General features: G+C 49.1%; 1 protein-coding gene across 1 annotated transcript in view; it reads right to left on the bottom strand.

Moving 5' to 3' along the window:
- The window catches only part of CSMD2 (CUB and Sushi multiple domains 2), a 352,515-nt gene that overhangs the window by 220,563 nt on the left and 107,480 nt on the right, over window positions 1–24,472 (bottom strand). The window contains exon 5 of the mRNA XM_054395468.1: window positions 15,688–15,895. Coding sequence (XP_054251443.1) covers window positions 15,688–15,895 — 208 coding nt within the window. The remainder of the gene's footprint in view (window positions 1–15,687; window positions 15,896–24,472) is intronic.

The raw sequence follows: 24,472 nt of genomic DNA, 5'->3' as shown, positions 1-24,472 counted from the left end.
ATCCAGGTTGGAAAAGACCTCAGAGATCATCAAGTCACCTAACACCATCTGACCAACTAAACCATGGCTCCAAGTGCCACATCCAATCTTTTTTTGAACACCTCCAGGGATGCAGAGGGACATTCCATAAGGGTGTCTAGCACCAGGACAAGGGGGAATGGTTTCAAGCTGAGGTTTAGACTGGAGCTTAGAAAGAAATTCTTTACTTTGAGGGTGGTGGAACACTGCTACAGGTTACCAAGAGAGTTGGTAGAGGCCCCATGCCTGGAGGCATTCAAGGTCAGGCTTGATGGGGCTCTGAGCAACCTGATCTGTTTGGGCATGTTCCTGCTTACTGCAGAGGGGGTTGCACTACATGACCTTTGGAGGTCCCTCCCAACCCAGTGCATTCCCTGATTCTATTCTAAGTTCACAGGGGAGCACCAAGTCCTGCCCCAGGGGAGGAGTAACTCCAATTGCCCATCCAGGCTGGGGCTCGCTGGCCTGAAAGCAGCTTGGCAGAGAAAGACTTGAGGGTCCTGGTGGACAATGTGAGCACAAGCCAGCAATGTCACCTTGCAGCAAGCAGGCCGACAGCATCCTGGGCTGCAGCCAGTCTGTCATTTTGTGAAGTCCCACCTGTTCTATGAGGACTCAAGCATCTCCCCTGCAGAGGTTCAATGGTAAATCAAGCCAAGGCATCTGAGGAGCTGATGGATCCAGTGGCCTTGCAGAGGAACCTCGCAGCTCTCTGCTGAGCACAGTGATGGATGGTACCAGCTGATTAGCATTGCTGCTTGGTGCAGCAATTACAGCTGCACAGCAGCCACATTTGCAAGGAAATGACCAGAATTATCCACAGTTTAGATGAACTTTCTACTCCTTCAATCCATGAAGGGCCATTAACAACCTCTTCCAAGCTTCACATTGCTTATAGCAGCCGAGGCTTGGTGCAGCCATGGCAGAGCCTGCAGCCTGCTAAAGACACTCTCACTTGACTGGATTAAACTTGAGTTCAAGAGGACTGCTTGGAAGAGCCTAACAAGCCACTAACTCTGTAAGCTGACATCTTCTAACCTGCAAGATGAGGAAGGTTATTCTCCCCTTCTGCTCTGCTCTCCTAGGAACCCACTTGGAGTACTGCGTGATGGGACAAGGGGCAGTAGGTAGAAGCTGAATGATTCTGTGAAGGGAGACAGGCTTGGAGCAAGTGCTTGGTCATCCTTCCAGCACTACTCCAGGTCCTCATCCACTCACCCAAAGCCAGGCATTCAGTCATAGAATCATAGAATTGTTTCAGTTGGAGGAGCCCTCTAAGATCAAGTCCAACTATCAACCTAAGAGCACCACTGCTCTTTGAAACGCCCTTCATAGAATCATAGAAATGTTTTGGCTGGAAAAGGTTTTTAAGACCATCAACCTAACACCTCCATGGCCATTAAACCATGGCCCCAAGTGCCATGGCCCCAGGTTTCTTGAACCCCTCCAGGGATGGTGACTCCACCACCTCCCTGGGCAGCCTGTTCCAGTCCCTGACCACTCTTGCAGCAAAGAAATTTTTCCTCATCTCCAACCTAAACCTCCCTTGGCACAATTTCAGCTCATTTCCTGCTACTAGGGAGAAGAGACCAACTCCCACCTCACTCCCACCTCCTTTCAGGAAATTGCAGAGAACAATGAGGTCTCCCCTCAGGCTCCTCTTCTCCAAACCAAACCACCCCAGGTCCCTCCGCTGCTCCTCAAGACTTTTCCTTTCATTTTCCCTTCCCTTTCACTTTCTTTAAGTCTCCAGAAATCCCAGCGTGGCTTTGCAGAAGCCAAGGGCTATTTATTTAGTCACACAAAACATCTGTGACTAGGCTAACCCCCCAAAAAAATCCCCTCTGGGTGCTCCCCTGCCCATCCCCATTTGGAGCACAGGGCATTGCTGCAGGATCCATGGTGCTAATTTATTCTGTTACATTACAGAGGGAACAACCTGACTGCAAAAATCCCTTCATGCCAGCTTCCAGCCTGAAGCACTTTTATTTTTCCCCCTTTTAAGAACAGCTGACTTATCAAAACCAGGTTTTTCTAACAGAGAGAGAGAGTGGGGGAAAAAAAAAAAGCCACAAGCTAAGCCACATTATTATAATTGAAGCAATTAATTACTTTTATGCTTTTCTTTTTTTAAAGGGAGATCTTTAATGCAGGTAACTCTGACTAAAAGGGCTCATTTGAACTGCTCCATCATTTAAAAGATGATCATAAAAATTAATTTAGAGAGTGCAGGGATAAAGGGAAGTACTCAGTGAGGGGTGTTTCCTCCATGCTCCATCTGGGAATCATGGAATGGCTCAGGTTGGAAGGGACCTCAGGGATCCTCTATTCTAACCTCCTTGTCATGGGCAGGGACACCTCTCAGCTAGACTTGGTTGCTTGAGGCCTCATCCAACCTGGTCTTGAACAACTCCAGGGAGGAGGCATCCACAACCTCCCTGGGCAGCCTATTCCAGAGTCTCACCACCCTCATGCTGAAGAACTTCTTCCTCAGCTCCAGTCTAACCCTGCTCTCCCTCAGCTTCAAACCATTCCCCTTTGGCCTGCCTCTAGACACCCTCATGAAAAGTCCCTCTGAAGCTTTCCTGGAGGATCCTTTCAAGCACTGGAGGGCAGCTCTAAGGTCCCCCTGGAGTCTTCTCCTCTCCCAGATCCTTCAACCAACCTAAAGGATCTCCCAGATCCTTCAACCTATCCTCACAGCAGAAGTGCTCCAGCCCTTGGATCATCTTTGTGGCTGTCCTCTGGAGGGGGAGGCACCAATCCCAACATGGTTATTTTAAAGAAGGTTGATCAAGGTTCTCAGGAAAATTGGGAGCTGTGAACAGTTCACTGGCACCTAGGAAATCAGGGAGGCACTGCAGCAGCAGGGAAGCAGCTGCCTGTGTTTCATCCTCTTGGATTTCTACAAGGCAGGGATCACCCTTTACACAAACCCACATCAGTGCAGCACCACAGCACCTCTAGTTTTCCAGATTCTTGGAACATTTCAGCTTATTGTAGCCAGGAAGACAGCCATCAGACATCAGCTGTTGACAACATTTTGTCTGTTACTAAGCCTCTGCTGTTTACTGATGCTCTGGAGTCTTCCTGATCTCTAAATCCAGCCACAAGAAAGGTCCCTGTGAGAAATCAAAACATCCCTCCTGTAAAGCAGCCAAAACTGTCAAAAACAAACTCAGTAGGAGCTAAAGAGATCATGCCCTGCCAGGACAACACAAAATGCCACCAGGAAGCAGCAGCAAAATGAAGAATCACAGAATTGTTTTGGTTGGAAAAGACCTTTAAGGTCACCAAGTCCAGCCATTAACCCACTAGTGCCAGGGCACCACTAAATCTCCCTCGCCACATCTCCATGGCTTTTGAATCCCTTCAGGGGTGGTGATTCCCCTGAGCAATGTGTCCACAATTTGCAACCCTCTGGGGGAAGAAATTGTTCCTCATGTCCAACCTAATCCCCTCCCTGGTCTGTATTGAGTAGTGATATGAAACCAAACCCACAACTTCCTTCCCCCATCTGGGCTTTGGGCAGCTTGATTAGATCTTCTGCATACAAGAGACATCAGAGACATTAAGAGGCAAGATATTTAGATTAAGAGTCTGTATTTAATAACTGATTTGCAGTCCAGGCTGGAGTTGAGCAGCTTATGAGACAGGAAAAATCCATCTGTGCCAAGCCCCAGTAGTGGCAGCACCTCCCAGTTCAGGGCAGAAAACCTCTGGATTTTGAAGCCCAGAGAGACAACAGCCACCAAGGTACAAATAAAAAAAACAACAAGAAGCACTTTTTAACTGAAAATAAAAAAATAAAAGGGGCAAGAAAATAACCAATTTCCTCACATTACCCTTAGCAGCTAAATGTCTCCTGAAGCAGCCTCTCTATGGAAATTTCTTCCCTGGCTTTCATGCACTGGCATATTTCTAGAGACAAGTGACAAAGATCAGCTTGGAAGACCTGAACATTGTCAAAAACTATAAATGCCACTTCTGCACAGCCTGAGCAAACCATGCTAAATGCAATTCTTCCAACCTTAATGAATTAGAATTGAATGCAAATTAGCAGGGTGTCATACTTCAATTGCAGAACAGGAGATACCTCAGCATCAGGCATCCAAAAAAAAAAGAAAAAAATCCCCAAAACAACCAAAAAAAAAAAAATCAATTTAAACGAGAGAGATGAATTCAACACCAAAAGGAAGCTCTCAGCTGTGACTTGCAGCTGCAGCACAGGAAGCAGGAGCTACAGAACCTGAAGACAGGGGAAGCAGCACACCTGCTTTCAGATGGGAAGCAGCTGCAGTGAACCTGGGGAGGAAAAGCCAGCAGGCAAAAGATCATTTCAGATAGTTTTAGTGAAAGAGGTGACATCCCAAAACCAAAGCACTCAGAATCTTTAACACGACTTGCAAATGTAAGAAAGCAGCAGTGAATGGGCCCCACAAAGGCAGCCCAGAAGAAAGAGGTCTTTGAAAGTGCTGGAACAGCTGTGGGAATGTCTCAGCTCTTTCACTTTGAAGTTGTAGATAAGGGTGAGCAGTGTAGAACAGGGCTGCTATCAGCTCTGGCAGATGGATTCTGACACCAGAATGCAACTCCCTCACCACCCTGAACACCTCTGCAGATGGAGCCCCCTCTGTGCATCCTCAAACAGCTTAAACAATGGCAGAGCCACACAGAAAATGGCAGGAATTAGGTTTCTGAACAAGACAAGACACAATGGGAAGGCAGAGACATTTTCTGGAACCACCTCTAAGTGAAGTCACTGATCTCTCCCCACCAGCTGCCCAAATCCTGCCTTAAACTGGGAAAGCTCAGTGTCCTGCTGCAAGAGCAGAGGAAGAGAGACAGTGTTTGAAAGAAGACCCCCACATGTCCAACATTTTACAGCCTGTGACATCATTTGCACTTAAAGTTTCCCTTCCCCTGTCAAACCAAGGCAGCATTCCCCATTTTACAGTCTATGGTTGCTTATATTTTGGGTCACCTCCAGCAAGTACTCTGGAGATTACTCAACCTCCAGCCAGCTGTGTTCTAGGAACTTGCATGAGGTCTGTCCTTCAAAAAAAAACTCTTTATCTTGCAGCTATTGAGTGTTCTTGCAACCAAGGCTGTCCTTTCTTCCTCCAATCTGTGTTTGCATCCCAAGCAGAAAGAGTTAAATATTAATTCCTGCATTTTATAACCTTCAGGGATTTTTTCCCCACACACTTTCATAGCTTCATAGAATGGTTTGGGTGGGAAGGGACCTTAAAGATCATCCAGTTCCAACCCCTCCTCTACATTACAGATCTTCCTGCACCTCACTCCTTGAGGTACAGTCCACACAAACATAGTTCCTCTCTGCCTCAGAGGTGACCAAACAACAAAAAAGGGCAAATTGGGATAAAGAAGGATAATTAAAACCTGATCAGGATCATTTTCAGCCTTAAAAGCATCATATTCCTTGGCTAAAAAAGCCAACCTGAATATTCATGAAATGCTCTCTACTATCTAGCAAATAGAATTAATTATATTAATGCATGGAAGAATAAGATTAGCCAGGAAGTGGCTCTGACCATGTCCCACTGAATGGAATGGGAGTGGGAGAGGTCATGAGGCCCCTTCATTGCAGTTTGTCACTCAAGTCCCTCTCCCTGCCATGCTGCTGGCAGAAGAGTGGTTGGCTGAGCACACATCTCCCCAGAGAAGGACAAGCAGCTGGCAGCAAGGAAGAGTTCTGCTGCCTCTGGGTTTGACCATGCTGGGACTTCAGGTCATGTAGACAGCCAAGACCTTAGCTGGTGAGAGCCAAGAGTCTGCAGCTGGGGTCCAGATGAAACAGACTCAGAGACTTGTTTGGGTTGGAAAAGCCATGGTCTAGTGCTGAGCCTTCAGTGCTGAGCCTAGGGTTGGACTGGATGATCTTTGGGGTCTCTTCCAGCTAGATGTGTTCTGTGATTCTAAGATCACGGAGTCCAACACCCACCACCACCACAGCCACTAAACCATGGCCCCAGGTGCCATGGCCACAGGTTTCTTGAGCACTTCTAGGGATGGGGACTCCACCACCTCCCTGGGCAGCCTGTCCCAATGCCTGACCAGACCTTCCCTTCCCTCCCAGGTGTCTATGATAAGCTATGGATCATCTTTAAACACCATCTTAGCCCTCTTCCAGAATGTCCCACTTATTCCAGCAGTGCAAAGCCAAGGAGCTCCAGGACAACGTGCAACACTGCTCTGCAGAAGCTGCTCTGTATGAAGTTGAACCTCAAAACAGCATTTGAGATGCTCCTGAATCGTTTGCACCCACCAGGGAAGCCATCAGCTCAACCTCCCAAGTACCAGCTGGAGCCCAGTGCTCCCAGTAGTGAGCCAGCTGCCTCCCATCAGGGAGGAAACAGCTCACTGACCTACAAATTCCTGCTCTTCCTGCTGCAGATCCATATTAAATCAGGGCCTGAGGCACTGTGCAGCAAGCTACAAAGGCTGCTGCATCCCAGGGAGCTGACAGAGGCTGGAGGCAGCAGGGGACCAGCACCCCAGCACCAGCAGGACTTGCAGCTGGCTGCTTCAGCTGGGATGCTCTGGCTCCTGACAAAGCTCTCCAACACCTTATCTGCAGAGAATGCACCTTCAGAGAGAAAGGGCCTTTTGCAAGAAGGCTGTTTCCCACTGCAGCAATGTTTGCCAGCTTTACAGCTGAATTTGTTTCCAATTAAAAGCACTGCAAATGCTTTAGAAGAAAAAAAAAAAAAAAAGAAAAGAAAAAAAAAGAAAATAAAAAAGAAAAACCTGTAACTGTAACAGTCAAAGAAAGCAGCCCAGCTTCCAGATCCCAATAAAGATGTAACTGACATTGAAACAGGGATTTCAAAAGCCCCTTTGTACACTTTTTTATTCATTATTATTCATTCCCACTCCTATGGAAAACATCACCATGGAAGGGGAAAAAAAAAAAAGATCTGGATACTGCAGATAAAGCATTCCTTAGTTAACTAACACTCACAATAAGGAAACTTAATTCATTGCACAGGAAAAGCAAAACAAACTTCCACACTTGCACCATCCAGGCTTTGAGTAGTGAGGGAAAAAAAAAAAAAAAGTTATTTCAAGACCCAATCAAGTCTTCAGGCCTGTGTGCATGCAGCAGGGCAGGATAATGCTTGTCAGCTTACAAATAAAAGCAATTACTGCCTGGAGGGGAAAACAAAACAAAACAATGCATCCAAAAGGAAGTGGCAAGTGTGAGCTGGAAATCATTTCCAAGCAGTCATCAGACAATCCCTGCAAAGGACTGAAGCTGCTGGGGAGCACATGTGGAGAGCAGGGGGGACAAGGGGAGCCTACAGCAGTTAGTGGAATGCAAAGCCTGCAAGGCAAGAGAGAGAGCCCTGCAAGGCAAGAGAGAGAGATCCCTGCAAGGCAAAAGAGAGAGATCCCTGCAAGGCAAAAGAGAGAGATCCCTGCAAGGCAAAAGAGAGATAATCCTGCAAGGCAAGAGAGAGAGATCCCTGCAAGGCAAGAGAGAGATCCCTGCAAGGCAAAAGAGAGAGATCCCTGCAAGGCAAGAGAGAGAGATCCCTGCAAGGCAAAAGAGAGAGATCCCTGCAAGGCAAAAGAGAGAGAATCCTGCAAGGCAAAAGAGAGAGAATCCTGCAAGGCAAGAGAGAGAGATCCCTGCAAGGCAAGAGAGAGAGATCCCTGCAAGGTAAAAGAGAGATCCCTGCAATGCAAAAGAGAGAGAATCCTGCAAGGCAAGAGAGAGAGATCCCTGCAAGGCAAGAGAGAGAGATCCCTGCAAGGCAAGAGAGAGATCCCTGCAAGGTAAAAGAGAGATCCCTGCAATGCAAAAGAGAGAGAATCCTGCAAGGCAAGAGAGAGAGATCCCTGCAAGGCAAGAGAGAGAGATCCCTGCAAGGCAAGAGAGAGAGATCCCTGCAAGGTAAAAGAGAGAGATCCCTGCAAGGCAAGAGAGAGAGATCCCTGCAAGGCAAGAGAGAGAGATCCCTGCAAGGTAAAAGAGAGATCCCTGCAATGCAAAAGAGAGAGAATCCTGCAAGGCAAGAGAGAGAGATCCCTGCAAGGCAAGAGAGAGAGATCCCTGCAAGGTAAAAGAGAGATCCCTGCAAGGCAAGAGAGAGAGATCCCTGCAAGGTAAAAGAGAGAGATCCCTGCAAGGCAAGAGAGAGAGATCCCTGCAAGGCAAGAGAGAGAGATCCCTGCAAGGTAAAAGAGAGATCCCTGCAAGGTAAAAGAGAGATCCCTGCAAGGCAAGAGAGAGAGATCCCTGCAATGCAAAAGAGAGAGAATCCTGCAAGGCAAGAGAGAGAGATCCCTGCAAGGCAAGAGAGAGAGATCCCTGCAAGGCAAGAGAGAGAGATCCCTGCAAGGCAAGAGAGAGATCCCTGCAAGGCAAGAGAGAGAGATCCCTGCAAGGCAAGAGAGAGAGATCCCTGCAAGGCAAGAGAGAGAGATCCCTGCAAGGAAAGAGAAAGTGATCCCTTGCAAGGCAAGAGAAAGAGATGCCTGCAAGGCAAGAGAAAGAGATCCCTTCAAGGTAAGAGAGAAAGATCCCTGCAAGGCAAGAGAGAAAGATCCCTGCAAGGCAAGAGAAAGTGATCCCTTGCAAGGTAAGAGAGAGAGATCCCTGCAAGGCAAGAGAAAGAGATCTCTGCAAGGCAAGAAAGAACCTTGCAAAAAGGATCCCTGCAATAAGGATCCCACTTGCCTGTACTGCTGGAAGCAGCAGCAGCAGAGCCAGGATTCCAGAGCTGCAGGATGGTGGCAGGAGGAACATCCTTGACTATGTGGCAATGCACTGAAGTCTGATTCAGAAGCCCTTTGGAGCCAAAGTCTTTCCATTGACTTCAATAGACCCCAGCTGAGGTCTGAGATGAAAACACAGGCTGAAAGCTCCCAGACAGCTATCTAAGGATCAGAAGCTGCTTTGATACAAAGAAAATCAGTTGGTTCATTAGAAGCACACACAGAGAACAGTTTTTCCACCAAGCAACGTAATCACCCTCACAGAGAGTGACCTTCAAGTACACAGGAGCACATGATGTGCTAAGAGATGCTCCTGGCCAGTGGTGGGAAATAACTGGCACCAAGAGGGGAGCACAAAGCAGATCTCATGTAGCAGAACTCTAATGAGCATCAGAAAGCACTTAGCAGATGGAGAGGGGTGATGGGGAGGGAAGGGTCACCTGCAGATAATGACAAGGAAAGAACTGAAGTCAGCAACAGCAAAGAGGAGCTCCTGAAATGATTCCTTCCTCCTTTCTTCCCTCTAGCTCAACCCTCTGCAGAAACACAGCAACAAGGGAGAACTTTTGAAATGCTCTTCCAGAAAGGGCTGATATCCAAAAGGAGTCTCCTGGGCTCAGCTCCAGAAAGGAAAATACTACAGAATTAACCAGAGGTCCTCAGCTCTGCTCCCAGGCTCACTCCAGCACGTGGCCCCTTTTGATTTTACCCAACAGCAAGACAACCACATTTTCATTGTTTGCACATCAAAATGCACAACCACAGGACACCCAGACCTCTCCCACCACAAAGCCAAGCCTGAGCCTATTTGGAAGTGTGCTCAGAGTGCAGCCAAGCCATTTCTGCACAGCTCACCCCACCTCTTCTTGCTCTGAACCTTCAGAGAACACATCGATGCTGGAGGTGTGAGAGGAAGGTGCAGCCACCAGCACTGAGCTGCAGCACTCAGGCTCCTGCCATCCCTGCAGCACTTCCCATCCTGTCACCTCAGACATTCCCCAAGCAACTTCTCCAAGGACTCACAGAGGAACATGCAGGAGAGCAGGGAGAGCATTTTAAACAAAGTCAAACCTACCCAAAGCTTCAGAGCAATCACTGAGCTATTAAAGAGAAGATGAGGCTGGGACACATCTGCCACAGAGCAGGTTCAGTGCCATCCAGGACCAGCCTGGAGACCTCCTTATCATCAGACAAGGCCATGGGATGCTTCTGGTGCTCAGCTTGAAACACTTTGGTGTTTTCAGCATGGCTGAGCATCTCCTGGGATGCTCCCCACTGAAGAAAGCTTTAAAGCAGGTACCACAAACCAGCCATAATGAGCAGATATTCCTGAGTGCTAAGTGAGGGATTTAGTCAGCTCTGAGCAGATACTGACACAAAGCACATGATCAACACAGCTCAGTCCCCTTAAGGACTGGAGCCCAAGCTGCTTGCAGAGATTTTCCTCTTTTATATGCATTTGTAGAGCAGAATTTCACTAATCCTGTGGGATCTCTCAGCTAGTACAAAATGAGGGGGAAGAGAACCTCAAGCCTTGAAGGCAGATCTGGGGATAATGAGACAAGAACACAGACAAACTGAATGTCCCTTTCCATGCCCAGTGCATCCCTGCTCCAGCAGAGACTGGTCAGGATCAGGATAGCCTCTCCAGCCACCCTCAAAGGAGAAACAGGGCAGCTGCTGCCATCCTTCCAAGTTTTCATAGAATGGTATGGATTGGGAAGGGCCTTAAATCAACCAGTTCCTTAAATCAACACCCCTGCCATGGGCAGGGACACCTCCCACCAACCCACATTGCTCAAGGCCTCATCCAGTCTGGCCTTGAACACCTCCAGGGAGGGGTAGCATCCACAACCTGCTCCAGCCTCTCCCCACCTTTGCCTTTCTAGCCTGGAGACCACCACCACCACCTCCTCCTTTCTAATCTGATGGGCTCTTTTCACACTGCTACTTTTTTCCCCCCTCTCTCTCCTGTTCTCTGCTCAGAAGAATTTTATTTCTCACTTGTCAAGAAAATCTAAGCCCCAGGTCCCATGACAGAAACTGCAATAGCAGTTAAAAGAGCTGTAAATGTGTTATTTTATTAATATGTCTGAAATAGCTACTCAACCTCTACTACTCTGCTTGACATATGGATGCTGAGACCTGCAATGCCCTCTTCCCTTCCAAGACTTATTGCAGGATTCACATCCAAGAGGTCTGGGACCAAATGAAATTCCCAAAGTGATTCTCCAGGGAGCAGTTTCGTGTGTGGAGATCAATGTGCAGCTGCAGGCAAAAGGGGGAAAAGAACCTGGCTCATAAAAAAACCACCACAACAAAGCATCTGGTTTTAAAGAGAGAGGGCAAATGGCAAGGCAGGAGATATTCACAGTCACAGATTGCATTGGGTTGGAAGGGACCCTCAAAGGACATCTTGTCCAACCTCCCTGTGAGCAGCAGGGATACCTCCAACTAGATCAGGCTACCCAGGGCCACATCAAGTCTGATCTGGAATGTTTGCAGGGAAGCAGGTCTCAACCACATCCCTGCTCTGATCATCTTTGTGGCCTCCTCTGGACCCACTCCATCAGGTCTCTGTGTTGAGGACCCCAGGGCTGCACACAGCACTGCAGGAGAGGTCTCCCCAGAGCAGAGGGGCAGGATCCTCTCTCTCCATCTCTGGCCACACTGCTTTGGATGCAACCCAGGCTGCCATTTGCCTTCTGCAAGTGCCCATTGCTGGCTCCTGCCCAGCTTCTCACCCAGCAGCACCCCCAAGTCCTTTTTATCTGCAGGGCTGCTCTCAATTTCCTCACCCCTGGGTTGATACCAAGGATTGGCCTGACCTGTGTGCAGACCTTGCACTTTGCCTTATTGAACCTCCTGAGATTCTCCTCACTGCAAGCCAGGCCAAGCCAAGATTCATGTGCTGAGCTCCTGGTCTCATAAAGATCTCCATTAGATCAGATTCCAGAGCTTGAAAAAAAAAAAATCCATAGGAACTCTCATCCAGCTGAAATGCAATTTTGTTTGTTTGTGTACATCACTGGATCAGACTCAAACTATTTCTAATGCTTAGGAAATGAAATATTTAGCTGCAAGCTACTTCAAGAGAAGGATTTATTTGGCCTCATGTCTATCTGCCATATTATCAATAATTAAAACTAGGTTTTCATAGGGGGGAGGGAAGGGTTTTAGCCCTGTTTTCAAGCTGAATCATATCAATATGTTTAAAGAGGAGATATGAGCTTCAGTTCCCCCCCCCCCCCAATGGGCAAAAATCATTAAAAAATAGGAAAAATGAGTCATCTGAATTTAATTATGAGGCTCTGGGTTGTTTAAAGCCAGCTTTGGGGGGGGGGGGGGGAAGAAAGAAATTGAAAATAAGACTCTCTGTTCTTCCACTGATGGGGCTGAGAAGTTTACTTCTCATGAATACTAAATGAGATCCTTTTGGATTGACTGGGGGTGAGGGGGGGGGGGGGTTTGTCATCTTGCCTGTGTGGGTTTCAAGGTGCTACAAAAACGCAGGACAAAGCTCAAAAAGCAGGAACAGCTTCTTCTGCCAGCCCTGGGTGGAGCTGCTGGCTGGGTGACCTCTGTTCCTCTCATCAACACAGAGCACCTGGCCTGGGCTGCTCCCCCAGCAGGGCAGCAGATCCAAACTGTGGTTCCAGCTGCCAGTGAAAGCACCTCTGGAGGAAAGGCATCACTACAAGTGCAGCACTTGGGCTCTGGGTGGAGAAGCAGGAGAGTCAATGCAACATTATTCCACCTCCTATGGCCCCAGACTGGTGGCTGTGAAACACTACAGCAGCCACCAAGTCTTGTTGAATGGATCCATGGCCTGCTGGAAGTCCAAGAGCTCCACGTGGCAAGACATTGCCCATCCCTAAAGTTCTCCCATGCTCTATTTCTGGGTTAGTTTATTAATACCTGAGGGAGCTGTGTGTGTGTCCAGCCCTGGGAAAAGAAGGGAGACCTTATCCCCATGAACCTGGCACGAAGGGTAGTGACCAGGAGGATGGAGATTCCCTCTTTACAAGCTGTCCCATGGAAAAAAACCCAAAGGGTGATGGGGACAAGTCACTGCTGGGGAGATTCCCATTGGACTCCAGAAGAAAATATTTCCCCATGAGAAGAGTCGGGCATTGGGATTATCTCCCAAGGGAAGGAGTGGAGTCCTCTCCATCAGTCAGTTTGAAGACAGGGTGCTGAGCCAGCTCATTTCAACTATCACCTAGAAAGGTTGAACCAAGTGATCCTTGGGGTCCCTTCCCAGTCTGGCATTCTGGGATTCTCTGCATTTATTTATTTGGCTTTCCCAACAGGTTCCCCCTGACAGGCATTGTTTTCCCTCTTTTTTTTTTTTTTTTTGGATGTGACAAGGCACAGTGCTGCACTTGGCAACACCTCCAGGCTGAATAATGTTTCTCAACCAGCTACATCCATCTTTAACCACACACCACAGCTGACTGATCCTTGCTGCAAGTACAGAATGGTTAAAAAAGGTTTAAAAAAAAATAAATAAAAAAGCCAAATAAAAAAAAAAAAAAACAAAACCAAACCACAACCCTAACAGTGCCCTAAAACATAATAAAAATCAGCATTTTGCCATGAAACAGCAGCATCCTAATTTTCAGAGGGGTGTAGGGAGAAGAAAACAATTGGTAGATGGTAAATGGCAAGTTCCTCTCCCAGCAATCCATCCTAAACATTCCAAGCCTATTTCCCTCCATAATTGCCAGACAAGTAGAAATCACTTAAATGGATGTTATTTGGGACTGCCACTGAATCCTTGTAAATAATCTTAACTCAATTTCCTGCTGATAATCCCAGGCAACACCTAATTATTTTAAATGCTTCATTCTTGCCTTCCAGAGGGAATGTCAAGTTTAGGACCACTCCCTTCCAGTTGCTGCTAGTTTGGGTTTTTCACTCTTCCATAGAATAATCACAGCATGGTTTGGCTTGAAAGGGACCTCCTAAAGGTCATCCAGTCCAAACCCCCTGCAGTCAGCAGGGGCATCCTCCACTGGATCAGGTTGCCTTGTTGAGCCTGACCTTGAATCTCTCTCTTCTGGTTGGAAAAGACTTTAAAACCCATCAAGTCCAACCATTATCTAACTCTACCAAGTCTGCTGTTAATCAGATTTCGTGAGGGAAAAGCTTTTGAGACATCCAATAAGTCTTTCTGGTGTCTGTCTGAGTTTTTACAACCAAGCTGTGTGCCACTAGGATCACAGAATGGTAGGGGTTGGACCTTCAGAGATCAGCCCAACTCCCCTGCCAGAGCAGGATCACCTAGCACACAGGAATGCATCCAGGCAGGGTTTGAAATACTCCACACAACCTCTCTGGACAGCCTGCTCACACCAAAGCACCCTCACAGCAAAGAAGTTTCTCCTGATGCTGAGGTGGAACCTCCTGGGCTCCAGCTTGTACCTCTTGTTCCTCCTCCTATCACTGGGCACCACCAAGCAGAGCCTGGCACCCTCAGCTTGCCCCCCACCCCTCAGGTATTCATAGCCATGGATAAGATTCCCTCTCAGCCTTCTCTTCCCCAGCCTAAATTTCATTCTTTCCCTTTTTGCTACAAAAGGCAGACTCTCAGTCAGGTTTGTTGGGTGAGGTGAGCTAGGGGCAGAGTCCTCCTTTGCTGCAAAAGCAACACAAACAGCATCCTCCAACTCCTTCTGCAAGCCCTCCACATCAGCCTCCATAAAAGTGATCTTTTGGGCACCTCTTGAGTATCAGGAAAAGGGGGGAGGGGGTGGAAATGCTCATTTATTATGGATGAAAGCAGTGCTCCTGAGAGCACTGCTGGAGCAGGGTGAAGAGTATTGACATTCTGTAGTCTGCCTTTTGTCTAAAGGACAAGACCCATGCACAGAAACACTTGCCCAGAAGTTCATTACCAGCAAAGTCAAGCTGTCAGCATCCTGCTTAGCAATAATCAGAAAAAACAATCTAGCAAAAAAAAAAATAAAAAAAATAAAAAAGGCAACATAAAATCCAAGGTTTGAGCATGACAATGTTTGAGTCAGGTGAAGGCTTGGCTGCTTGGGTGGTTTCTTTCCATGTTTTATTTTTTCTACCTGGTAGAAGGGGATGACAAGTGGTCACTGCCAAGCTTAGCAAGCAAACAAAGCATCCCAAAGAGTTTCATTAGAAGGGACCAGCTACAAAGCTGTGACTGGAAACAACTGGGAGCTCCCCTGGATCAGGTACAAACTCTGTTCACTCCAAACATCCATCTCTCCACTACATGGTCTTCTGAGAACCCTGCCAACCCCTAATGTTCTGTGATCCTAGCAAGTTTGGATCTGAGCACACAAAACCAGCTAGGACTGTGGCTTCTTCTTCCCTGCCTATTCACCAATCACTGCTGTTTGAGTGTTTAATGACAGCAGGCCTGAAGCACAGCAGATCTCTGAGCAGTTTGATCTAGTTGAGGATCAACTGACTGCAGAGGAGGTTGGACCAGGTGACCTTTGGAGGTCCCTTCCAACCCAGACCATTCTATGATTCCATGATTCAACAAACTGGATTGGGTGGTGGAACACTGGAACAGGTTGCCCAGGGAGACTGTTGAGGCCCCTGGAGATATTCAAGATGAGGTTCAACAAGGTTCTGAGCAACCTGATCTAGCAGAGGATGTCCCTGCTGCCTGCAGAGCCAGAATTTTCTGTTCCATCCCTTATCCCTGATCAGGATCCTCCAAGGTGTTCTCTTCCCATCTCCTTTGCCAACCGAGCGGGAGGGAAACCACCAGGAATTCAGTGACTGAGAAGGGTTTCACAGACATGTGGAAGCTCTGCTGCCACAGCAGGGAGGGATGACCTTTGGAGGTCCCTTCCCACCCAAATCATTCTATGAAAACATCACTGAGTACTACAGGAAGGTTCAGACCATGGTGAGGCACAGCCAGCGGTAACCTACCAGAGTGAAGATCCCTCTGTGCCAGCAACTTCTAACACATCATATCCATCTTCCAGCTGAAAATCCATGAAAACCAGAGCAATAGTGTCTCCAGGTTCAGCCAGGATAGTCCAGGTGCAGTCTGCATTATTGCCATACTCCAAAGGGAAATGAGGGCTCGAGATAATTCCGCTCTGTCCCCGCAGTGTCCCTCCACAAGCATCATCAGCTGGAAGCAGAACAGAAGTTATCAGATTTGGCCAAAATGCACAAAGCAGGACATCAAAAAAGAAAAGAAAAAAAAAAAAAAAAAGAAGAAGAAGAAGAAAGCTAAACACAACCCCAAAGCTGTAAGGGGCCCAGTTGCTTTTTTTTCCAGGGTGTGTTTTACTACAGCACTCTTAAGAGACAGAGGTGTTGAGGGATGCAGAATCCTATCAGGTCAGCCACTGCCTCCTGCCAAGTGCCAGCTTATTCCCCACCTTCCACTCAGAAGTGATTTGTTTCAACACCCCAAGTGACAGAGCTTCTACCACCTTCCTGAGGAGACAGTTCCCAGCATAAAGCTTCTTGCTGTCAGGACATGACTCCCTCACATCTTGCCAGGATTTCCTGTTCCATCCCTTATCCCTGGATTAGGATCCTCCAAGGTGCTCTCTTCCCATCTCCTTTGCCAGCTCTCCTTTGCCAACCAAGCAGGAGGAAAACCACCAGGAATTCAGTGACTGAGAAGGGTTTCACAGGCATGTGGAAACTCTGCTGGCACAGCAGGGAGAGAGGCTGGTTTCCAACTCACAGCATCTCCACCAGCAACAGAAACACCACCAAGAGCTGGGATGACAAGCACCGTGTTTAACAGCAAAGGATTGTCCCACACCTGCCTTTCTTTGCTCTGATCTCAGAGAAGTGCATATTTATTGCCAAAATCATGGTGGTAAAAGCTTAACCACTTCAAAGATCCAGCAATGACATGTCCTGGTCATACACAGGATCTCCTGTGCTGCTGGTTCCTTTGGAGCCAAGTGGGGGTTGGTCTCTCAGCACAAGGAACAAGCAATAGGACAAAAGGGAACAGCCTCAGCTTGTGTTAGGTTGGACATGAGGAACAATTTCTTCCCCAAAAGAGTTGTCAAGGCCTGAAACAATTCTGGAGTCCCCATCCCTGGAGGAGTTTCAATGCTGTGTAGGTGTGGTGCTGAGGGACAGGGTTTAGTGGTGACCTGGCAGTGCTGGCTTTGCAGTTGGACTTGATGATCTTAAAGGTCTTTTCCAGCCTGAACTAATTTCCAGGAGTCTGTGATTTTTACAAGCTGGATTTCATCAGCAGGAGCTATTAGAGGGAGTAAAGGAAGATGATCTAAAGGAAACAAGGGCAGGAAGATGAAGGAATCCAAGCTCCCTGCTCTGGCACACGCAGCATCAGTTCAGCATTTCCTTGGAAGGCTGCTAGGCAAAGCCTGTTAGCTTGACAACTTGTACTACAGAGCAGCATTTCAGATGCTTTAGTCAAGGAGCTTGGGGCTTTACATTCTAAACACTTCTTTTCACTACAAAATGGCTTTTAAAAAGCAGCCAAAAGAAAAAAAAAAAAAAACAAAAAAAACCCAACCCAAAAATCCAACCAACCAACCCCACAACCTCTTCCAAAGTGAAATCTAACAGAGCTGAGAACAGCTGTTCAGCACAATGGGCCATGGGCACCTCAGGAAAGGGCAGGACAATTCTGCAGGGATGCCAAAGAGGATCCTTGAAGGAGTGAGTGTCTTTGATTTTACCAGATCTGAAGCTTGCAGCCTTTCACTCACGAAACTTGAAAGACAAAGTAAGGCAAACACACATGCCAACTCCTCCTTCTCATGGCCATCTGCTCCCCCAGCACAGCCAGCCACCCGAGGCAGCAGAAGGCACAGACACACTTCCCAGGGCCTGATGGCAAGAGATGGAGATGGGAACACCCCAGGCTACAACAGGCTGATTGCACTTCACTGGCACCACACAGCTTGCACTGGCAGCTCCACCCCCCAGGGAGGATCATAGAATCCCAGCCTGGTGGGGGCTGAAAGGGATCTCTGGAGATTGAGTCCAACCTCCCTACCAAAGGAGGGGCACTGAGGGCAGGACACAGGTCACACAGGAACACATCCAGGAAGTTCTTGAGAGTCTCCAGAGAAGGATACTGCACAACCTCTCTGGGCAGACTGCTGCAAGGCTCCAGAACCCTCAGAGTATAGAATTTTCACCTCACGCTGCAGGGGAACTTCCTGGGTTGCAGTTTGTGTCTGTTACCCCTTCTCCCATCACAGGACACCACTGGAAAGAGCCTGGCCACTTCTTCTTACCCCCCACCCCAGCCAATGTTTATAAACACTGACCAGATCCCCTCTCAGGCTGCTCTGCTCCAGGCTAAACAGCCCCAGACATCATCCACATATCCTTTGTTGGGCACTCTTGAGCACAACCCTGTCCCTCTTGAGCACATCCCTGTCCCTCCTGAGCACAACCCTGTCCCTCTTGAGCACATCCTTGTCCCTCTTGAGCACAACCCTGTCCCTCTTGAGCACAACCCTGTCCCTCCTGAGCACATCCCTGTCCCTCCTGAGCACATCCCTGTCCCTCTTGAGCACATCCTTGTCCCTCTTGAGCACAACCCTGTCCCTCCTGAGCACATCCCTGTCCCTCCTGAGCACAACCCTGTCCCTCCTGAGCACATCCCTGTCCCTCTTGAGCACATCCCTGTCCCTGTTGAGCACAACCCTGTCCCTCCTGAGCACATCCCTGTCCCTCTTGAGCACATCCCTGTCCCTGTTGAGCACAACCCTGTCCCTCTTGAGCACATCCCTGTCCCTCCTGAGCACAACCCTGTCCCTCTTGAGCACATCCCTGTCCCTCCTGAGCACATCCCTGTCCCTCTTGAGCACAACCCTGTCCCTCCTGAGCACATCCCTGTCCCTCTTGAGCACATCCCTGTCCCTCTTGAGCACATCCCTGTCCCTCTTGAGCACATCCCTGTCCCTCTTGAGCACAACCCTGTCCCTCCTGAGCACATCCCTGTCCCTCTTGAGCACATCCCTGTCCCTCCTGAGCACATCCCTGTCCCTCTTGAGCACATCCCTGTCCCTCTTGAGCACAACCCTGTCCCTCCTGAGCACAACCCTATCCCTCCTGAGCACAACCCTGTCCCTCTTGACCACAACCCTGTCCCTCTTCAGCACAACCCTGTCCCTCTTCAGCACAACCCTGTCCCTCTTCAGCACAACCCTGTCCCTCTTCAGCACAACCCTGTCCCTCTTCAGCACATCCCTGTCCCTCTTGAGCACAACCCTGTCCCTCTTCAGCACATCCCTGTCCCTCTTGAGCACAACCCTGTCCCTCCTGAGCACAACCCTGTCCCTCTTGAGCACATCTCTGTCCCTCTTCAGCACAACCCTGTCCCTCTTCAGCACAACCCTGTCCCTCCTGAGCACAACCCTGTCCCTCTTCAGCACATCCCTGTCCCTCCTGAGCACATCCCTGTCCCTCTTCAGCACAACCCTGTCCCTCCTGAGCACATCCCTGTCCCTCTTGAGCACAACCCTGTCCCTCTTCAGCACATCCCTGTCCCTCCTGAGCACATCCCTGTCCCTCTTGAGCACAACCCTGTCCCTCCTGAGCACAACCCTGTCCCTCTTGAGCACATCCCTGTCCCTCTTGAGCACATCCCTGTCCCTCTTCAGCACAACCCTGTCCCTCCTGAGCACAACCCTGTCCCTCCTGAGCACATCCCTGTCCCTCTTCAGCACAACCCTGTCCCTCTTCAGCACATCCCTGTCCCTCTTGAGCACATCCCTGTCCCTCTTGAGCACAACTCTGTCCCTCTTGACCACAACCCTGTCCCTCTTGAGCACATCCCTGTCCCTCCTGAGCACAACCCTGTCCCTCCTGAGCACATCCCTGTCCCTCTTCAGCACAACCCTGTCCCTCCTGAGCACAACCCTGTCCCTCCTGAGCACATCCCTGTCCCTCTTCAGCACAACCCTGTCCCTCCTGAGCACAACCCTGTCCCTCTTCAGCACAACCCTGTCCCTCTTCAGCACATCCCTGTCCCTCTTCAGCACAACCCTGTCCCTCTTGAGCACAACTCTGTCCCTCCTGAGCACATCCCTGTCCCTCTTCAGCACAACCCTGTCCCTCTTGAGCACAACTCTGTCCCTCCTGAGCACATCCCTGTCCCTCCTGAGCACATCCCTGTCCCTCTTCAGCACAACCCTGTCCCTCTTCAGCACAACCCTGTCCCTCTTCAGCACATCCCTGTCCCTCTTCAGCACAACCCTGTCCCTCTTCAGCACATCCCTGTCCCTCTTCAGCACATCCCTGTCCCTCCTGAGCACAACCCTGTCCCTCTTCAGCACAACCCTGTCCCTCTTGAGCACAACTCTGTCCCTCTTGACCACAACCCTGTCCCTCCTGAGCACAACCCTGTCCCTCTTCAGCACAACCCTGTCCCTCCTGAGCACAACCCTGTCCCTCTTCAGCACAAGCCTGTCCCTCTTCAGCACAAGCCTGTCCCTCTTGAGCACATCCCTGTCCCTCTTGAGCACAACCCTGTCCCTCTTGAGCTGGGGACATGACCCTTTGCAACCAGTTCTGTGCTCACACCAGGCTGGCACATGGCTGGGCATGGCAGAGCTCAGAGCAGGTAGGAAAGGCAGGGGAAAAAAAAATATGACAAAACTGGACCTGTAGGAAGATAGATAACTACTTCTGAGCCATTCCAGCAGCCAAAGCCAGGCCACTGAAATCCCAGCTTGATGCTCTCTTCCCTGGCCTTCCATTCCCACAGTCACAGTTACCTTTTTGCTGCAATTGTGAATTATTCACAGGCACTGAAGTGCTGTTGGAATCATCAATAAATGTAGGCTGAAAGATCTCTCAGCTAGACCAAGCACCACAAAAATCCTTCAAACAAGGTTCACAGTGGGACCTCCAAAGAAGAGCCATGCAAATAAAAGGACAAAAGGTTATTCCCAAGCCCATCCCTCTGACAGACAGAATGAGAATGAGTTTCAGAGGCTGACTGGAGCCCAGGCAAAGAGGATAAGCACAGTTCACTGGTTGACTGGGGTGTTCAAGTTTAATTTCTCATGAATAAGTGCCCCTCCTGTAGGTGCTAGCAAGAAATAGATGCAAAAGAGATTCTTAGGCAGTGAACTCTCAGCCCACAGGGCCAGCAGCAAGAGGGGCAGAGCAGGAGCAAGGTCATTAGCTGCTTCAGCAAGGCACAGGGATCTGAAGAGGCAATTTATTCTGCAGATACACTGAGCTCCAGAGGGGCAGCTACCTCCTACCTAATATGTGAAACATTCTTGTTGCCTGCCTGCTGCTGGCTCTGGGCAACCATTCCAAGTACCTTTGCAAATCAGGTCCTGCACCACTACCAGGAGCCATCGGCTGGCAAATCCAGCCTCTGCATCAGGAGAAGTGTGGCCAGCAGGGCAAGGGAGGTGATTCTCCCCCTCTAGTCAGCTATGGTGTGACCCCACCTGGAGTACTGTGTCCAGTTCTGTAGCACCTCTCCTATGAGGACAGACTGAGAGAGTTGGGGCTGTTCAGTCTGGAGAAAAGAAGGCTCCAAGGTGACCTTCTGGTGGCCTTCCAGTATCTGAAGGGGGCTACAAGAAAGCTGGGGAGGGACTTTTTAGGCTATCAGGGAGTGATAGGACTGGGGGGAATGGAATAAAGCTGGAAGTGGGGAGATTCAGACTGGATGTGAGGAAGAAGTTCTTCCCCATGAGGGTGGTGAGAGCCTGGAATGGGTTGTCCAGGGAGGTGGTTGAGGCTCCATCCCTGGAGGTGTTTGCAGCCAGGCTGGATGAGGCTCTGGCCAGCCTGCTGTAGTGTGAGGTGTCCCTGGGCATGGCAGGGGGGTTGGAACTGGCTGATCCTTGTGGTCCCTTCCAACCCTGACTGATTCTAGGATTCTATGCCAACTCCATCTTCAAAGGTATAAGTGCTCTTGGCCAGATGCTTGCTTCTCACTAGGATGATGCTTTTGTGCAGCTCAGGTCTGCACAGAACCCTTAAACACACCCCCAGCCCCCAAGAGCTAATGCAACAAGTGCACCTTGAGCACTGTGTCCAGTTTGGGACACTGCAGTGTAAGAAGAACATTGAGGTGCTAGAGCAGGCACAGGGAAGGGCAATGAAGCTGGTGAGGAGAGGCTGGGAGGGTTGGGATTGTTTAGCCTGAAGAAGAGGCTGAGAGGTGACCTTATTGCTTTCTACAGCACATGAAAGGAGGCTGGAGTGAAGCTGCTAATTTCTCCCAAGTAACTAACAACAGGACAAGAGGGAAGAGAAAAACAAACACAAAAGAGAAAGCAGCTGGTTGGAAAAGACCTCAGAGATCATCCAGTCCAACAGAAGGTTCAGCACCACACCATGTCCCTAAGCTCCAGGCCCACGTGCTGCTTGAATAGCTCAAGGGAATGGTGACTCCAGCACTGCCCAAGCTGCAGCAGAGGAGTTGCAGGTTGGATATAATGAAGAATTTCTTTCCCACAAGAGTGATCAGGCATTGCCACAGGCTGCCTGGAGAGGTGGAGGAGTCACCATCCCCAGAGGTGTTCAAAACCCACGTAGATGTGGCAGTTTGGGACATGGTTTAGTGGTCATGGAGGTGCTGGGTAGAAGGTTGGACTTAGAGATCATTTTTATCCTCAATGATTCTATGATTTGGAAGAAAATCCTTTCAGCAAGCTCTCAACCAGAGTTATTATTGGGCTCTGGGAAGTCTGAGACAGGATCTGGAAGCTTGAAGGAACACAGGAGGGGCTGAGGAACATGCTGAAGAGTCTTGAGTGTATTTGAATCCTTAAAGGTGGAGACTATTTTGTATTTATTTTGTTTTTACAGCCTAAGCAGCTTACAGCAGCTGAAGATGGAACCAAAGATATGGTGGTGGTGCTTTTTTTTCTCCCCTCTCTTTTTTTTTTCTTCAATAAAAGGGGGAATTTTCTTTGAAATGCCTTGAAAATATCTCCTTACAAAAGAGTATTTAATGAAAACTTTATTCCCTTTCCCAGCCAGCACTAAATACACACTTCCTAACTCAGTTGAGATTGTTAGTGATGCTTAAACACAGTCCCCAAGCTTCTTGCACAGCCCTCCAATTATTTTGGGCACGGTGCAGCCTTAAGCAGCTGTTTGAGTTGCAGTCAGGCAGACCCCTTCTAATGAGATTATGCATATTTGATATGCTTGAAGAGGGAGCTCCACAAATGTTCTCAACTTTTCAAGCTGGCTTCTTGAATTTTCCCTCAGCTTCCTACCAGCACCATAAACCTATCAGTTCTACTTACATTCAGCAAACAGTCTGGGCAAGACTTCTCTCCCTGCATGCATGGAAGGGCTTTAACAAAAAGAGATTTGGGTGTTCTTTTGGTCCTTCCAGTGTGTCAGTTTGGTATTTTTGGTGAGGGTTGTTGCTTTGGTGGCTGCAGCAGAGAGGAAAGCAGCAGCAGTTCACATCTGCTGGGGTTTTGTTGTGTGAGAAGAAGCAGAGAATGGGTTGGATTGGAAGGGACCTTCAAGATCAGCCAGTTCCAACCCTTCTGCCATGGGCAGGGACACCTCCCACAGGTTGCTCAAGGCCTCATCCAACCTGGCCTTGAACACCTCCAGGGAGGAGGCATCCACAGCCTCCCTGGGCAACCTGTGCCAGTGTCTCACCACCCTCACTGGAAAGAATTTCTTCCTAATTTCCAGTCTAAATCTCTCCTCTTCCAGTTTCAATCCATTGCCCCTTATCCTATCCCTGCAACCCCTTGTAACAAGTCACTCCCCAGCTTTCTAGTCTTGTAGGACTGAGCTTAAAGCCCTCTTTAGATTAAGTCCTAAGCCTTGCTTCATTCTGTGACTGCAGAGCAATTCTGTAAAAAGCACAGGAGGGCACAACGAGGAAACCACCCCAGGTATTTCTGCCACACATTATACTGCTGGGACAGATGTCAGCTTAGTCCAGGTTCTCCAGTCTGACCCAGACCTGCAGAGGACTTGCAGTCCTCGAGGCAAATTTCTGAGTCCCCCATGGTCTGCCAGGCAGAGGCAGCCTCTCTGCTGGGCAGCCACAGCTGCCACCCTGCTCTGTGCTCTCCTGCTTTGCACGTGGAGATCTCCTTTGCTCCTCAAGATGTCATTTGCTGCTGCTTTGGTGCTCCCTGAATGAGATCACTGCAGTTTGAATCCTTCCTGCCACGTAAGCAAGAAGCATAACTCAGCAGAGCAGGGGCAGCTCAGGCTGAATTTATTGTCTCCTTTAGCTCCGAACCCGAGAATCAATCCTGATCTAACTCAGCTTTCAAACCTGCTGGTGAGCTGCAGCACCCAGCTACCCCCACTGCCTCTGCACAGCTTCACCAAGCCATTCTTTTTGCAGCTGCAATTCCTGCCTACATCCCTTCCTTCAACACAAGAAGGACATTGAACTGTTGGAGTGGGTCCAGAGGAGGCCAAAAGAGGATCAAAGGGTTGGAGCAGCTCCTCTAAGGGGACAGGCTGAGAGAGTTGGAAATGTTCAGCCTGAAGATGAGAAGGCTCCAGGGAGACCTTGAAGCAGCCTTCCAGTACCTGAAGGGGGTTACAGGAGAGCTGGGGAGGGATTTTTTGCAAGGGTTTGTGGTGATAGAATGAGAGGCAATGGATGAAACCTGGAGGAGGGCAGATTCAGACTGGAGATTAGGAAGAAATTCTTTCCAGCGAGGGTGGGGAGACACTGGAACAGGTCCACCCAGGGAGACTGTGGATGCTCCCTCCCTGGAGGTGCTCAAGG

This window comes from Indicator indicator, chromosome 33 (genome assembly GCF_027791375.1).
Source record: "Indicator indicator isolate 239-I01 chromosome 33, UM_Iind_1.1, whole genome shotgun sequence".
NCBI lineage: Eukaryota > Metazoa > Chordata > Aves > Piciformes > Indicatoridae > Indicator > Indicator indicator.
This window is presented reverse-complemented; position numbering and strand designations above follow the sequence as displayed.